The following is a 16,822-nucleotide window of genomic DNA, read 5'->3' as shown; positions in this document are numbered from 1 at the left end:
TCCTGAATTTGAATTAGAGTATGGGGAGGACAGAATACAAACTATGTAATTTGGCTGTCAATAATGACTTGGAATATCATCTAAAATAAGCACTCAAAAGAAACGGAGTAGCTAGGCAGGAATTCACAGTTAAGAACAAGGGTTTCACACAATCATCTTCCTTTAAAAATAAGGAAATAGACCATGTGGAGAAGTGGGTGAAGGTGGCTGAAGTTCCAGATGCCTTCTGGCATTAATGAGGGTTCTGACACTTTCCCATGCAAATTAGGGAAACTTAATTAGATGAAACTTTAATGTGGTGGATGCAAGTTTGTTGGACACAGGTATCAGTTCTTCAAACAGCAATGCTGTGCTCAGCATATAAAATCTTGGGTAGTGAGAGAATAAAGTTCAATAAGAGAGCTACTATTTTGGGAACAAGCAGGTAGGGTGTCTCTTATGCTGGGTTACAAGATGAATGCAAGTTGGCATCTCCTGATACTGAAAACCAGAGTATTACAACAGGATGCATGAAGAGGACTTTAACCCATATAAGAACTAAATTGTTTGCTTATAGTGAAAAGGCTAAGTAGCATTTAACTCAACTTCAGCAACATTTATTGGATGTTATAAATCCTTATATAACTATTACTAAATGTATATAGTATAACTAAATGTTATACTTTGTCATGGTAAGTATAATTAATCACTAGAAGAGATTAGTTGTAGAAGCCATCACTGGAGGCCCTTATAAACCACTCAAACATTTATTAAAAATAATTGGATATTGTTGAACCTATTGAGGAATAAAGAGAAGAAACCAATGATCTCTCAAAAATTAGTGTAGTCTTACCCTAAGCTTAGAAGGTCATGTGGAATTTAGTTCATAGTTTATGAGCATCCAGCATTTTCCCAGGTGTGTCCCTAATGGAAAGTGTTTACTCAGATCAAGCTGTAAATGGAGAATGACTCAGTGAAATCAAAGTTGTGCACAGATAATCCAAGGTCACTTTCATTCCAAATCCACATAGGGACTAAGTGTAGTTTGACTATTAAAGGGAATACAAATTTATTTCCTAGACATGACTTGTAGCAACCACATATTCAAAATCCACACTTCTTTGCTATTCAAAGCAAATTAATGAAAGGAGATGACTTGAAGAAGTCTATTTAAATAAAGTTATCAAGATACAAACATTGCATAATGTCAGTGCAAAAATAAAAGGTTAATCTACTACTAATGGTGACTTTTCATTAAAAATGTGTCCTTTCCTCATGTTGTTTTTTCAGTGAGCATGCAAGCAAGCTGTGCACCATGACACAAATAAGGAGTTTGAGGATACATGCTGTTTGCTTATGACTCAATAGCAGCTACACAGAAACTAGGACGCCCTCTTGATATCCCAGTGCAGACCTTAGTTCTGCACACAGTACAGCTGCAGTTGTGTTTGACTCTTCTGCTACCAAAAGAAACCTTCTCTCAGTTTTAAAGGGCACACAAATGATTAGAAACTGCAAACAATCTCTTCCTGTGCAGTTTTCCCCAATTCTCTCTAAAATGAATGCTAGGTAAACCTTTGAAAACCCGGTGTAGCAGAGTGGAAAACACTGCTGACGTGGGGAGAGGACTCAGTAATATCTGAGCTTTGCCCTTCTGGAGCAGCAGTCATTTGCATGTACAAGATAGGTGATGAGTATCATCTGGAAAGTCCAGTCTCCCTTACGTTCCCTGGCAGACTTCCTGGAGATTTCATGATACACTGACTTCTCTCATCTAGGGGCAGAGCTGAATATACAGGATGCACATTCATCCTTTCTCCAGTCTTCATCAGATAAGCATGGTAAAGGGCACCTTGCATATTACTGACACTCTAAAAACCTACAGCAAAGTAAAGAAAAACACAAATCAAGGTAAGACAGTTGAGAAACTCAGATCTTCATCAAATGTCATAAAGCTTCATTTCCATTATTAAATATATAGCTCAAATATAATCAAATGCTTCTAACTTTATTTCTCTCAGTTACACAGTTTAACACTTAGCATAAACTGTTCATCTGACTGTTTTGTTGCAGGAATACACACACGTATTGGAAAATAGTCATATGCCCAGTGTAGCATTGCTAGTAAAACCTCCTATGGCCACCTAGTGGCCTACATGGAATTGACCTATGAAAAATATTTAGGATTACATGAAGATCCTCTCGTCTAAAAATAAAACAAAAAGTACAAGTTTCATAGCTTTTGCATATATTTGAGATATAAATACTAATTTGTTTGCACAGTACATCCTTTAACACAATTTGAGAAATAAAATGGGGGAGGGTGCAAATTTTATGTGAGGAAAACTAATAACAGAAAGCAAAATTAAAATGGCCCTTAAGGAAAGAAAATAAATTGAGGGAGCAAAATGTGAATTGAATTAATGATCTGAATGAATGAGTAAGTAAACAATCTGCAGTGTGGTTGCAAGTGTTATTAAATCTGGATGCGAGAAAAAATGGAAAATGGTACCATTAAAGAGAAAAAACAGCTAAATGCTTGCATAGTATGAAATGTCATGGAAATTCACCTGTTGTCCCCATTTTCAATAACTTAAATGAATATCACTTAAAACAGCACACAGATTAAAGACATCTGTATATATTTCAGATTTCATTATTAATGCCAAAAATACATAGTATGATTTTACATAGGATTTATGCTACATTAGAACACTAAAGACAAACATCACTTGAGTATTAAATGAAACATTAAATATTAAATAACTGAAAAATAAAATAAAAAGTGTAAACACTAAACTAACTTGGGAATTTGCTATTGCAACACATCCAATGAAAGTGGTTTTAAACAGTACAAAAAGATTAGATTTAAGTATGTTTCCAGTCTACTTGGAATACACAAAGCTCATTCCAGAAACCTTTTAAAAACTGGTCCAAGATCACACAGAACCTTCTTTCTCTTGAGCGCTATTTTCATTCCTTTACAGACTTAACTTTATACTGTTGTCTCTACCAATCTTTGCTTGCAAGAAGTACTCAACAGTAAAATGAATACTTGAGTTTGCCATTGTTTGCTAGCATCTTGGTGAAAACTGAGGATTTGTTGGAGATTCAGTGTAAGATTTGAGTTCGTATGCAGCGCCGCTATCAACTTCCATGGATTTCCGAGAGAATAGGAGCCTTACATCTCTGTGGAGGTAGATCTTTCCAGATTTAGAACTCTGGAACCTGAAAAGATACAAATATCTGTATTACCTAAACCAAAATAACAATCTTTAAAAATTATTAAATAAAATGCACTCCTAAAACATTTAAGGCCAAAACAAATGAAATTAGTCAGTTAAAATGAAAAGAGAAAGAATATCCTTTCATTCTGCTTTGTTTCTTTTGACATTTAAAGGTTCTGTTCCTAATCACCAATGCAGTGCACAGCTTTTAAAGTGGCATGGAATATTTGAGTTCACAGTGCCATTATGTACATTGAAGATTAAAGTCCTCAGAAATCAGGAATGGCAAAAAATGCTCTTCAGTGAGCACTCCTAAAAATGTCTATGGGGTGGCCTAAGCCCACACAAAAAAGGAATTTTCAACTATATACAAATTGAATATAGATTTCAGTTCCAGTAATCATATGGACAGATCTCATTGCTCTCTTTATGAATGTAACACCAGGAGGTTTACTACTGCTTTATACCACCCTCCAAATATAAGAACTTGTCTTGAGAAGCACTAGGTACTGGGATCGCTGCAGCAGAGAGAAATAAAATTTTGCAGACTGGGAAACATTTCTAAGAGACGGCAGTTCACTGACCCAATCACCAAGCAAACAGTGGTCAATTCCTCAGCCCAGTCATCTTTTATGCTGAAGCTAATCAGCCTAATTCAGGTCCTCCAAACCTGCAGGAATGTGCCAGTTCTACTTCCCCTGGGTATTAACAACTGTATATAGGGAGACAAGATCTGCATTTCAGAGAACTGTATTCCATAGTTTTCACGTGGCAGAGCTCTGATTTCCTTCTCTCCACCAGGAAAGGCAGAAGAGCCTAAGGAGCATTTCTTATAGCAACTGAATTAATGTCAGTACCACTACGCCACAGAGACAGAGAAATGCTATTGCTGCTGCAACAGAAACAGAAAAGGCATTGCTGTTGTCACAACAAGATGATACCATGGCAAATGCTGGGAGAGCAGTGCATGCTGTGTCATCATGTATTACAATTTGCACAGACTTTTAATAGGCTTTTACGTATTGAGCCCATTGAAGCAAAAGCAGTATCTCTAGAATAAACCTATTCATAATTGGATTGAAATTCTGGGCAGTAGGAGAAAGACAAGAAGATCCACCATGGCTTCATCATCTGAGGAAGGCAGGGTGCAGAAATGGATTCTGTGGCACTGTTCTGTTCAGAGGAGTGGTGCAGAATAGCCTGGAGTCATCCCCACAGCCAGACAAAGGCAAACTCTGTTCTCCTAGATACAGCTGTCAAGGACATTAAATGCAGCAGGGTCCAGCAGAATGCTCCTACTGGCTCCCACAGAGATCTCATCCATCACTAGTTATTTGCTCGGTGCTGGCAGTGTGAAAGCCCTTCACCTGATAGGCAAAAGGGAGAAGACACTACCCTAAGAGAAGACCGTGGAGGAGAGCACAAGGAAGAGTGAAAGAGATAAGGGACAAAGCAAACACCACAAACAGTTAACTCAGAATCTAGCTCATAACACATTTTAAAAGGAAAAAATTTAGTGAAAGGTCTATTGCAGCAAAAGTATGATTGAAATTAATTTCTACAGATCTAGTTATCAAAGCACCATCACAAAACAGATCTCAACTCCCATTTTACACATGCATCTTTCAAAAGAATTATTAGCATGATCTATTTTTAAATTTCTCAAGCTTGCTCTTTTCTATGAGTGATAATCCTGCAAGACTCCCTTTGCTCAGTAAATAGTGGTTCCCTGCAACATGACTTTTCTGAGCATGACATTTCAGAAAGATGGAAGAAGCGTAAGTGTGAGACAGCAGCAAAGTTCAAGGGATTCTTCTCATCTCTGCATCCCTTAGCTATTTTTTTTTTCTTTTAGATAGGTCTACCCTTGTAATTGGGATTTAGAAATGTTGTTTTTTATACATGCAAATACAGTGGAATAATCGAGACAAGTGTTCCCTACATCCTTGCAGGGTGGTGATGGAGTGGCCAGCATGGGAGTGACTCTGGAGCTGAGGCAGCTCCAATAGTTTTGTGTAAAGAAATTTAAAAATCCCAACACAACCAAGGTCTCTGACAGATGGTGTCCTAGGAACAGTAACAACAGACAAATACAGGAATAATTAAACACACAAATATCAGATGCTAGAAAGCATCTGGCAGAGGAACTTTACTGAAGAAATGACAAATACAAGCACAAAGTCCCTATACGTATTTTATAGGCCATCACAACTCACAAAGAACACAGTAATTCATGGAAACAGAATAATCCTGAAAAGCAGGATCATCATGAAAACATATGTACAAGATGTGTTTTGTAAGTGAAAAAGACTATACAACACAACCCATAAAATCTGTAAGTAAAAGCATTAGGACAAGGATAACAATTTCTAGATAAGAAAGAATGCTGAGAGACCAGAAAGATCAAAAGCAGCTAATAAATCAGTAATAGCAGGTATCTTCAGCTTCCACCAATAAAAGTGTATATCACATTAGGACAGTATTTTTAAAAAAGTTTCTCAACACCTTGAGGAATCACTACTTTTAACAACCAGTTTCAGGCTTACCCTCCACTGAGCCCTCAGTAACAACCCCTGTTTAGCTGTTAAGCAATAGCAACTATGCTCCATGCAATTCCTGGCATTGTGTCAGTAACTAAGGCTGTTGACCAAGCTTTAAAATCTTGAAAAATGCTGAGCTGTGGGCAGGTTAGCTGTTTAATTACTTTTTACAAGGGTGCCAGAACGTGACCTAGAAACCCACAGATGGTCATCATCCCCACAACGCCAGGCAGAAACGAGGCACAAGCAGAGCTGAGCTCACAGCTCTTACGCTCAAGTAGATTTAATTACAGGACAAAAAGTCATTGCTTCACATGCAACAAAAAATTTATCCCTAAAGCATCTTCAAAAACCAACTTAAACTGCAGGTGCGACTCTTGGGGGTTTTTAATAACGAATAAAGCTCTGCCGTGTGTGCAAGCTGCATTTGGTGTCTCAATCCTGTAGCTGTGGGTACAAGTACAGTCTGATGGCATATTGAACAGAGCCTCAGCCATACAGAACTGCATGCAGAAGCTGCTCACACAATAAATCTGACACTTTAAAGACTGTTGTAGAAAATCTGGCCGCCAATGTTAAGCTGCAGACCTATGCAAGCATTTTTGCTGAATTACCACTTGAAAAGGAGCTTTCATAATGTGAGTGCTGACAACTGTGATTAAGGCCTGCAAGCAGATGTAACCACAATGCAGCTCACTGGTGGTGACTTCATTTGTTTTTTTAAACAAACTTTCAATACGTAAGCCTAAGATGCTTGTGCTCAATGACTACTGCAACTAAAACTGAAAGGCTGTTCTAAGTCAACTTGAGCTACAAACAAAAAGAAATCTGAATAGTTAGAACTTTTTAGGTTTGCATAACTTTTCAGTAAAGTAGGCTTGAGGAAACCTTCCTGCCTTTAAAAATGAAGCTTTAAAACCAACTTACACAAACTAATATATTAAGATTTTTTAAGCCCTCCTAATTAAAATCCATCTTTAGTAAAGAAGGCTACTAAATGGACAACTGAGGCTTTTGTAAGACCATAAGTGCCCAGTATAATAAACCACAAGACAGATCAACATAAGCTACTTTAATATTTGAAGGAATTCTGCCATTCTTACATTATGAGAAAGGACCCGAAGCTTGGGCTTATAAATGAAGAAAAAACTTGTGGCATATCTGTAGTTATTCACTTTCCAAAGTAAGCAGCTCAGCATCATAATTATGATTTTGGTTTTCCCATCAGAAATGGATGCATTTCCAATTACCCATCATAAACCCATGAACTGATCCCTACCAGAGGTCTGAAAGCTGAGCTGGATTCTACAGATATTTCAAAACAAGAAGTATCAGAACTGCAACATTTCTGTCTCTCAGCAGATATCAGAAATAGGAAGCACTTAAAAAAGACTTCTAGCTGTAACAGATGAAAGAACAGAAAGCAGGTTTGCCTTTCAATAAAGGTAATTCCTGGTTCTGTCAACAAGAAATTTACAAACATTAAAGTAGAAACTGAAAGGGGACACAAGACCACTACTCTTCATGTAGGTATGCCAGAGCCAGCTGGCCACAGATTTCACCCACCACTGCAGCCAAGGCCTGTCCCCAGTTCCTCTGCACAGGCAGAACAACATTACACCTGAACAGAGCCTTCTACTGAGGCTACACACTTTTTCAGAATTTGCCCCAAAAGATCAATTTTAGAAGGTGGTGAGGTTAGACCTTGCAAGTTAGTATGGCCTGAAAGGCTGAAATTCAATCCAGGCTGAATTTCAGAATGAAAACACTGTTCAACAGCCTTCTCATGACACGATTTTCACACTCCAGTAAACCAACACACTTTTTATGACTGTCAACTTCCATTTAATGGGAGAGTCTGGCTTAGAATCACTGTTCTAGACAAGGTTGTGTTTGAAAAGTCTGTTGGATAGAAATCAACAGACTAAATAAGAAAAATAATATGCACCAGAAATAACTGTAAAACAATAGAGAAGTGTAAGATGTTTGATTTTGTTCTGCTTGCTCACTTCAGAATGTCAGCTTCTGGTGGTTTCCAAGTGCTGCAGTGAAAGCCCTGGGTCTGTGTGTACAGACATTTCTTACTACAAAAACACACACAAAAAGTCTGCAAACTGCAGGAGGACAGAGTATATCCATCATTCGCTTTTGTTTCCAACTGCAGTTTCCAGAACACCTCAAGAGCAGCAGCCCAGTGTCTAGTTCCAAGCAGTGCTTTGTAAATCATTTAAGGAAGATTGAGTGAATATTTTATAAAGTGAAAGGCATCATCACCAGTATTGCATCATGAAACAGGCATTTACATTTTTGCCACTAAACACTATATTTTTAGGAGTAGCTCAGACCATTTTTCATGTTACAAGCTATTCTGGTGAAGAGGCACATTTGAAGCACACCAGGCATGTATGAAGCCCACCTTCCCTTCAGTGATCCTTAGTTTTGGCTTTTGCCCATATAACATCCACTTTCACTATTTCCTGTAACCTCAAAAAAAGTGCATCGATTCAGCCAGAACAATTTCTCTCTTGCTAAGAAAAGGTTTAAGCTTTATAATGCTCTACAAAATACTTTAATGCCAAGAGAGAGTTTTATGTTATATTTCAACTTTGCTTCTCCCAAGGACAACCCAAATTATTTATTACCTCTTTTTCCTCTACTGTCTAGTTTAAAGACCAAGTTAGCATTCTTTTTTTTTTTTTTTTTTAATTTTTTTTCTTTTCATTCTTTCTTATTTCTGTATACAGAAAGGCTGGCTGGGAAAGAAATTATGAGTTAAATTTTGGCAGATGCTTTTTTGTGGTTTTGGCTTGGGTTTGTTGGGGGTTTTTTGTTTTGTTTTGGTGTTTGAACTTGAAGGAGCTTACCTCAGATGTATGAGGTAGCGTAGTAGCCTTTCTTCAGTCTGGTGACTGTTTTCTTTATTGACAGTTCGCTTGATTTCTCGTCTCACAGGAACAGAAAAAGTTCTTTGCCGTAGGAATGTTTGATGATTAGCTGGCATTTCTCTCAAGTCATAGATCACCACAAACATCTTCACCACAGTTTTGTTAGGGTTAAATAAGGTCTGAAAAGACAAACAGTTCAAGACAATACTCTTTAGAGATGACAAAATTTTTTTTTAAAAGAACAATAAATCCAACCCAAACTCTATCCGTCAAAATAGTTATCTATGCACTTTGTTTCTGTGCCATACAGAAACGTTTATATAAAGACATTGTGAAGCCTTTCTGGTTTTCAACACTTCAGCTACCAGCAATTCCCATTTTAATTATATTATAATTATAATGCTAAACACAATCTAATCTGAATGAAACACTAGTATATGACTACTCTTACTTTGCTAATCAGCATCCCCGTTTTTGTTTATTTTTCCAGTCAGCTTTTTGTCTACACTGTTTTCCAGACACAATACACTCGCAGGAAGCACAGTGGTGGGCTCCGCGTTTAAACCTGAAATTATGAATGTGTTATCTCGGACTGGGTTCTTAAAAGAAAGAGTCAGTTCACTGGTTCTAAGCAATGACTGTGATTTACTTTTTATTACAAAAGTAAAGGTGGAGTTAAAATATTACAAAAAGTAGATACAATTATTCAATCTTAATTGCTTTAGAAGAATTTCAGGATTTGGACTGTGCCCTAATTACTTCCCCATCGCTTTTTAAAGCCACAGTGTCCCCAGGTATTTCAAATCTCCTGGAACTGATTGTAAGACTCCTCCGAGCACAGAAGTGTTCAAAGATTGGGAATCTTTTTTTGTCCCACACAGATTTCTACTTTGAATTACTACATGACCTACAGAGATGCACATTTCCACTGCTGGCTTCATGCTCATCTCCAATAAACTCATCTCTGCATGACTTTCTGGACAGTAGTGGTTTCAAGGCCCCCTTATGTGCTGAGTACGTACCACTTGTATTGTTCCTGAAGGCGGTACCCGATAACCCCTTTTACCAAGGGACTCTAAAGTAATTACACCCTACAAAAACAAAACCCATATTTAGGTCACAGAGATAAACAAACAAAATGTTCTAGTCATGTAATTGCATTAATTTGAAACATCATCAGTAATTTATAAAAAGTAAAAATAGAGAAGGCAATACATTTAAACAATGCAGTTAAAAAATCAACAGTAAGGGGCTAAAGATACTTTGGCAGACCATTAAAAGCTGTGTAATAAGAGGTACATTCTCCTCTTGAAACAAGATTCAAGTTTCCACATCTTCTCCACATCAGGGAGCTAGGACAAAACAGAGCTTTCTTTTCAAAGCAGCTGGGAGGTTAAAACGAAACATTTGTTCCCTCCTTTCCATTTCTATATCATCTACAATTGCACCAATAATACTCCAAATCTCACAGAACTCATTTTTGCTTTTCAAAGGCAGCAGATGCACTTAATCTTCCATTCTAATCCAAACCTTAGGAAGGATGACATCTGCTTTTGTACCAGCTGTGATGCACAGAGCAGCCCCGGGTGCCCCACAGGCGCTGTGACTGCCGAGGCCATGCTGGGGGCACTGCCACACGTCTGGGCACCCTGCAGGGCACCAGGGCCGCACAGGACTTCAAAAACCCACACCAAACAACAACCAGAAACAGACCCCGCAGCAGAGAAACTAGCTATACAAACAGAAACAATGTTTCTGATGATGGAGGCACTACACAAATGCTGTATTAATCCTGGGAGACTCAGCCATAATAGCATATTTGGAAATAGCGTGTGGAAAAGCCTGAAACAATGAAACCCAGCTAGGAAAATAAGCAATGCTACTTTTAACCATTTGAGGAACACGAGACCCCTTCACCTCCTAGAAAATCACATTAAATATTCTAGAAAGATGAAAGCAAAAGAATAGATAACTTTTTGCAGTGGTTAAAACATACAAGTTTAAACTCAAAGCTATTACTTAAGCTCTAAGCAATTTCATTTTTTTAATACTTTCCAAAACAGAAGGTCAGAAATGGTAACTGCTATGAATTTAAAATTTAAATCTAAATACTGGAATACTCAGATGCTCATTGCTTGACTTCCACATTTATACAAACCCTTTACTGTATATTAGACAAACGAACACATATGAAAATCTCTAAAAATTGGACCTGTCATCTATGTAAAATTAAGGTTCCTTAACAGGCATTCAGAACAAATCCAGCTTCTGATTCAATGCCAGCATACAAGAGACCATTTTCTTTTTACAGAGGAGCACTTTTAGACATGCAAAGCCCATGTGGAACAGAATTAGCACCAGAGACTGAGAACACAAACACTGCATGGCTGCAAACATCAGCAAACCATGCAGCCTGTGAGGGTGCCGAGCGCCACCACAGCCCAGGCAGTACCTGCTTTAAAGGAAAGGGCTGAGTAACTCCCAAGTCTAAGGTCTCCATCAGCCCCTTGGCCTGCACCTAAGCCACTCTGCAAGGTTGTTAGTTGCCCAGAGCAACTGCTTGTTGGGACAACAAAATGTATCCTGTTAAATCCAGCTATTGCCTCACTGCTATTTTAAGTTAGATGGATAAAAAGAGATGTTGAGGGTTGATCACTGCAGTGTGGGGGGAGACAAATACATTCAACATCCCAAGATGAGAACAGCTGCATGGTGGGGCAGAGAAGTAGAAGGAAAAGCACTAGTTAGGGAAAGGAAGAGGGACAGGAGAACTCTGTCATAGGCAGTTGAAAATAAGCCAGATCCCTGCGAATCTTTACTTTCTGAACCCTCTACTCACCAAGCTCTTGCTCTTCACCTCCACATATCAGAACTTATTTAAAATAAATCCAACCACACATTTACCATGTAAGGAGAGGGAGCATTGTCATCTGAAACGCTGTAGAATGACACTTCAACTGGCAGAGTCATGTGCGTGGGACAAAAGACTCCACTTGCTCCCACCTCTGCTGTGAAACCCTCCACGACACCCAGCGGGTCCAGGCGGAAATTCAGGACAGATTCCTGAAAAACAAAGCACACACAGCTTAGCTTGGGAACACCTCAAATAACACAAAGCATAACTTCTGTCATAAATTCTGTAATCAGGAAACAAGTGCAAAAGCTCACAGAGAACTTTATTGCAGCAGCATCTATGCTTGATTTTCAACATATACTATCTGAAAAAAATAAATTAACCTAGATTATGCAACCTTCCCCAACAAATTCAACCCTATTTCACAAGACAGTACAATATAACCTGTTAATGCACTGGCTAATAGTTGCTGCTATTGGATAAGCTATATGAAGTGAAGAGTTGGAGCCTACACTTCAAACACATTCTGTTTAACACACTGATTTAATCCAGCTTTTGTAACATACTAAGTAGACTTTAAGAGTGAAAATGTAAATCCTTTTTTCCAGGTAAGTACATTATAAACCTGAACAATTACAGGTTATTAAATTTCATTTATGGCAACAGAACATCTTCTAACTTGACCGTAGTGGGAAACAAAAGCTTAAGCAACTCATTGTATTTGATTCTCTGAGACAGAAGATGTCTGGGGCATGAAATAAGTGCCTTTACAGCTGGAAATGAAAACAAATTTTATTCAATTCAGTAAAGAACTTTTACATTCTAATAATGCTGGAATTGCTCACAGTAATATACTTTTAAAAGCAGTACAGAAGAGTATTAAAAATACCACAAGAATTCTAGAGAATATGCAATACCTCAAAGTTTCCCAGAAGGCTCAGACTTGTTACTGGGGGAGCACTAGAACTTAGAAATGGTTTCCCATGGTTGTCTGGATCACTGTCTTTGTTTATACATTGTTGTGGGCTATTAAAAAAAGACAGAATAAATATAAAGGATAAACACATTTGCTTTTGTCTTCTGAGTATAAACAGCTCTAGAAAGAATCATTTACTTACTGTACTACAAAATGTTGTCCTAAAGAAGTAACAGTTGAATATTGCCTATTAATACTTCAGCAGAACATTTTCTAGTTAACTGAAAAACTATTTTTACCAGCTTTAGATTACAAGGGATAAAGACAATAATTTTTTTTTCTTTAGCTCCATTTGCAGGAATCAAAATATCATATTATTTTCTCTTGTATGTTGGTACTTTTATCTCATATTCTGAGATATATCTCATATTTCCAACATCAAACTACCATACCAAAAACTGTTTATGTTACATATATTAATGTATGAAGGGTCATGATTTACCCTTTTTAAAAGTCTGGCTCTCTGAACAAGTGAGCTTAACATGTTCAACACTAAGAAAAAAATACAACACAAAAATAACATTGGTTTGAAGGAGAATCAAGAATTACTAGCTTTTCTGTCTGAAAACTCAAGTGTATCTGACAGCATATCTACCCCGGCATGGGACAGAATTCATTCTGCCAGCAGCTCTCATTCCATGGCTATATCCCAGAGCTGTGCTAACCTGGAAACTCCCAGGGCAGCTCCCTCAAAAATCTCAATGTTTCTGGTAAATAAAACATACCTTCTTGCAGACAGACATTTCAACAATGATGAATCCAGATCAAAGCACCCAGACTGTGTTTTCCTTTGAGGAACCTCAACAAGGAAAGAAGATGTTAATTTGAAAACTGAACTGCTACCACAGACAATTTTGCCAAGTAAGCACATTTTGCCAAGAATTTTCATGACATTATAAAATTACAATAACAGAGCAGAGAATGTAATTCCTATACATTTTAAACTTAGTGAAGAAAGTTCTAGGATCATTAATGATTAACAGGAAGCATTTCAATAAAGACATTCAGGAAGCTGATGTCTCTTTGGAACAGGACAGAACATTACTAATAAACAGGCTGTAACAATTTCCATCCAATTTCCCTGAAAATACGACAGCCTTTCCAGGCAATGAAGAATAAAGCATACCACGTGTTGATTACAAACAAAGGCTTTGGAATAAAGGGCAATCAGGTGTTAAAAAGGAACACAAAACCTCCTACATGACAAAATGTTAACTTACACTTAAAACATTGATCTTCAAAGGCTTTCTCTTGTGCTCTAAAATAGCACCAAAGCATTGTCTCCATCATTTTTTTCAATTTAATGCCACCTTTTGTTAATCTTGATATGATCTCAACAACTATGCCTTTAATATTTTCTTTTCCAAAATTATTGTTCAGCCTAATTTACAAGCTAACTCTCCTTTAAGCATTAATTTCCACTCACAAGAGTATCACTGTGACACAAAGTAAACACACACAACTCACCTAGGTATTTTGTCAAATTTTGTGCCATGCACAAACATCAGAAGAACAAACAGTCCCTTTCTCAGCTAAAAGAATTTCAAGAATAACTTACAGGACTCGAAAGCAGAGGCAGTCCAGTTCTGGGATGAAAAGCCTTGGTTGAAGTTCCATCCAGGGATCGACAATTGTGTTTCCGCCACGTATTTGTGTGTTTTAGAGGCGGTGCTTTCTGCCAGCAAAACAAATTTACTGAGCTTATCAGTGGGATATTTCAGTGACCTATCATGGAAACGCTCATTTGCTATAAGGGAGAAGACTCCTGAGCCAGATGGATCTACATCACACTAGCATGAGATGAAATTCAGCAGAAATTCCCCTTGACTCAAGCTACACAGACTGCCCCTAACAGATACATTCCATACCCAGATGGGTGCATTTCTATAAACCAGGGTGCCTCCCTGCCCATGGAAACAGTCATTCATCACTCTGTCACCACCAGGGGAATAGGACAGTTAGTCCTTCTCCATGTTAAACTGATGAAGTTTAGGGGAGGGACCACCGGCCAAGTTACCCCATCACACAGCATCATTTGACAGGTCACCTTTTCAGCTAGGCCACGGCACTAAATAGTTTCTTGAACACTTCCAGGGATGGTGACTCCATCACCTGGGCAGTCCATTCCCATGCTTAACCCTTTCCATGAAGAAATTCTTCCTGAGTTACTTCAGGCCAAGATTACAATGGTAGTACACTGCTACCTGCAGGGTCAGGCTGACACTCCCCTTCATGCTGGCCCCTAGCAGACAGAGGGTACAAGCTGTGTGACAAGGGGCAGCCAGAGGAATTGTTGTCTCCAAATGTACTTACCTGTACGTCTGGGTTCTTCTGCCGCTCACACTTAACCACATTGTCTTCTGCAGGTTTCTTCTGAGAAGTGCTTTGAAAATCAAGGCCAGTTGGGTCTTCATTCTCATCATATGCAGTTTTTGTTTTATCTTGTTTGGTTTTGGTTTTGAAACTGTCATGGTCTTTATTTAAATAGTTTTCAATACTAACAAGTTGTGTATTTTGCTCATAAATAATTGGTTTTTTGGAGTCTCTATCGAAACACTTGAGCTCATTTTTGTGCAAAGAGTCAGATACTGGGATCACAGTTGCTTTTTTTGTACCTTCAAGTATTCTGCATTTTTCTATCTGTAAATTATTAAAACTGTCTGTGCCATTGTTCTCACTAACAACTGTTCTTTCTTTAAGTTTATTTGTGCAAATCTGTTCATCGATGCTGCTGGAATTTGAACCCTGTTTAATTCTATTGGTTATCTGGTCTTTCTGTGCATAACCAGAATGTATTTCCAATTTATCCGGAATTTCAGATCTGTTTTCTTTAATACATGATGATGATATGTGAATACTACTAAATGCATGAGAAGTTTTATTTGAAGTCTGATGAAATGAATTTTGGACAGCTTCACTGGGTTTTGCTAAAACCAATTTTCTTCTTGCTTGGACTTTTAGAGAAGTCTTCAATTCACCATCAAACCTAGAAGGACTGAGAGGAGTATCAGGCGTCTTTGTCCCCGATTTACTGCTGTCTTCTAACAAAGAAAATTTTGATTTAGCAGAAGAAACAGAAGATGGTTCCTTGCCTTTCTTCAGCAAATTTTCATCTTCATACGTGCTTCGGAAAATTTTTGACGTGACTGGACTAGCCTCATGCACTTTGAATGGACGTCCGGCAACGTGGGAAGTGGCTGGATCACAATGGATCAGGTGCTGGGCAATCCTTGCTATCACCTCCTGCCGCTCCTGGAGCAGGGAATCAATCAGGGGGTTACCCTCCCCTGCCGACTGACGGCCACAGTGGTTCCCTGGAACACGGGCATCGAGCAGGGTGACCTCTGGCACTGCCCTAGTTTTGCCTTCATCACCATCCTCCTGTATTGCATTGTCTAAGTTGGCAGCAGGAACAGGGGAGCTTTCCTTGCTTTTCCTTGGCAACTTTTCCTCTTCGAAAGTGCTCCGAAAAGCTTTTGGTGGAGCTGAGATGTTTTCATGTGTGGTGAATGGACGCCCAGCAACAACTGGTGAAGTAGCTGGATCACAGTGAATCAAGTGCTGAGCGATCCTTGCAATGACTTCTTGTCGCTCTTGAAGTAAAGAGCCTATCAAAGGATTGGTTTCTCCTGTGGGCTGATGAGAGCAATGACTATTTGTAACACGGGAATCGACCAGAGAGTAGGATTTAAAAGTTCTGACCGGTGTTTCATGAGACTGTGTCTTATCTGCTGTGGCATTATAGCACTGAACTTTAGACTGCGACGCCCCAAAGTCAGATCCAAGTCTGGTAGATGGATAAAGTTTTAAATTTCTAAAAGATGGGGTAAATTCAGGCATCTTTTTTCCATTAAGTAGGCCTTCAGGTGTCATTGCCCACGTCTGCTTCCCACGAAAACGCAGTGGACTGGAAGTGCTGCATTGCTGAGCAGCGCTGGCATCGCCGCGCTGATGGAACTTACGCTCTTGCATTTGCTTTTCATAAAAGCTAAGGTTGGTGTGAATACTACAGGTCAGAACTGGGTAGTTGGATTGCCTGGGCAGGGACTGGACGCTGACCCTCAAGGCCACATTGTGAGAAACGTTAGGAACAGGAAAGACATGCTCAGTGGGTGGCTGGGAGAACGTCCATTGCAAGTCCACATCTGCAGCGCTCACCCTGAAACAACACCAAAGCACTTACAAAAATAGCTAAATGAAAAGTTTTAAATTATCTACTTTGTAACAAATATCTAAGAAAAAGCACTAGAAACATCAGGAACTGCTGTACTTTGCACAGTACACAAATCCTATAGAACTGCCAAAGTACTGGGCCAACAACATAGCGCCTTCTAAAAGCAAGCAGGAAACAGGAGAGAAGA

At 38.7% G+C, this 16,822-nt stretch overlaps 1 protein-coding gene across 5 annotated transcripts in view; it reads right to left on the bottom strand.

Annotated features, from left to right (window-relative positions):
• Nucleotides 1-1,215: 1,215 nt before the first annotated feature.
• Nucleotides 1,216-16,822, bottom strand: part of ATOSA (atos homolog A) — a 47,313-nt gene continuing 31,706 nt past the window's right edge. For all 5 annotated transcript variants that reach the window (XM_084213354.1, XM_084213353.1, XM_084213356.1 and 2 more), the window contains 8 exons: nucleotides 14,775-16,620; nucleotides 14,020-14,136; nucleotides 13,187-13,260; nucleotides 12,403-12,511; nucleotides 11,536-11,694; nucleotides 9,654-9,722; nucleotides 8,611-8,810; nucleotides 1,216-3,207 (listed from right to left, as the gene is read on the bottom strand). In XM_084213354.1, coding sequence (XP_084069480.1) covers nucleotides 3,054-3,207; nucleotides 8,611-8,810; nucleotides 9,654-9,722; nucleotides 11,536-11,694; nucleotides 12,403-12,511; nucleotides 13,187-13,260; nucleotides 14,020-14,136; nucleotides 14,775-16,620 — 2,728 coding nt within the window. In that variant the 3' untranslated portion in view covers nucleotides 1,216-3,053. The remainder of the gene's footprint in view (nucleotides 3,208-8,610; nucleotides 8,811-9,653; nucleotides 9,723-11,535; nucleotides 11,695-12,402; nucleotides 12,512-13,186; nucleotides 13,261-14,019; nucleotides 14,137-14,774; nucleotides 16,621-16,822) is intronic.

Source organism: Fringilla coelebs (genome assembly GCF_963513975.1).
Source record: "Fringilla coelebs genome assembly, chromosome: 12".
Lineage (NCBI taxonomy): Eukaryota > Metazoa > Chordata > Aves > Passeriformes > Fringillidae > Fringilla > Fringilla coelebs.
The sequence above is the reverse complement of the archived record's forward strand: the minus strand, read 5'-3'. Positions and strand labels throughout refer to the sequence as shown.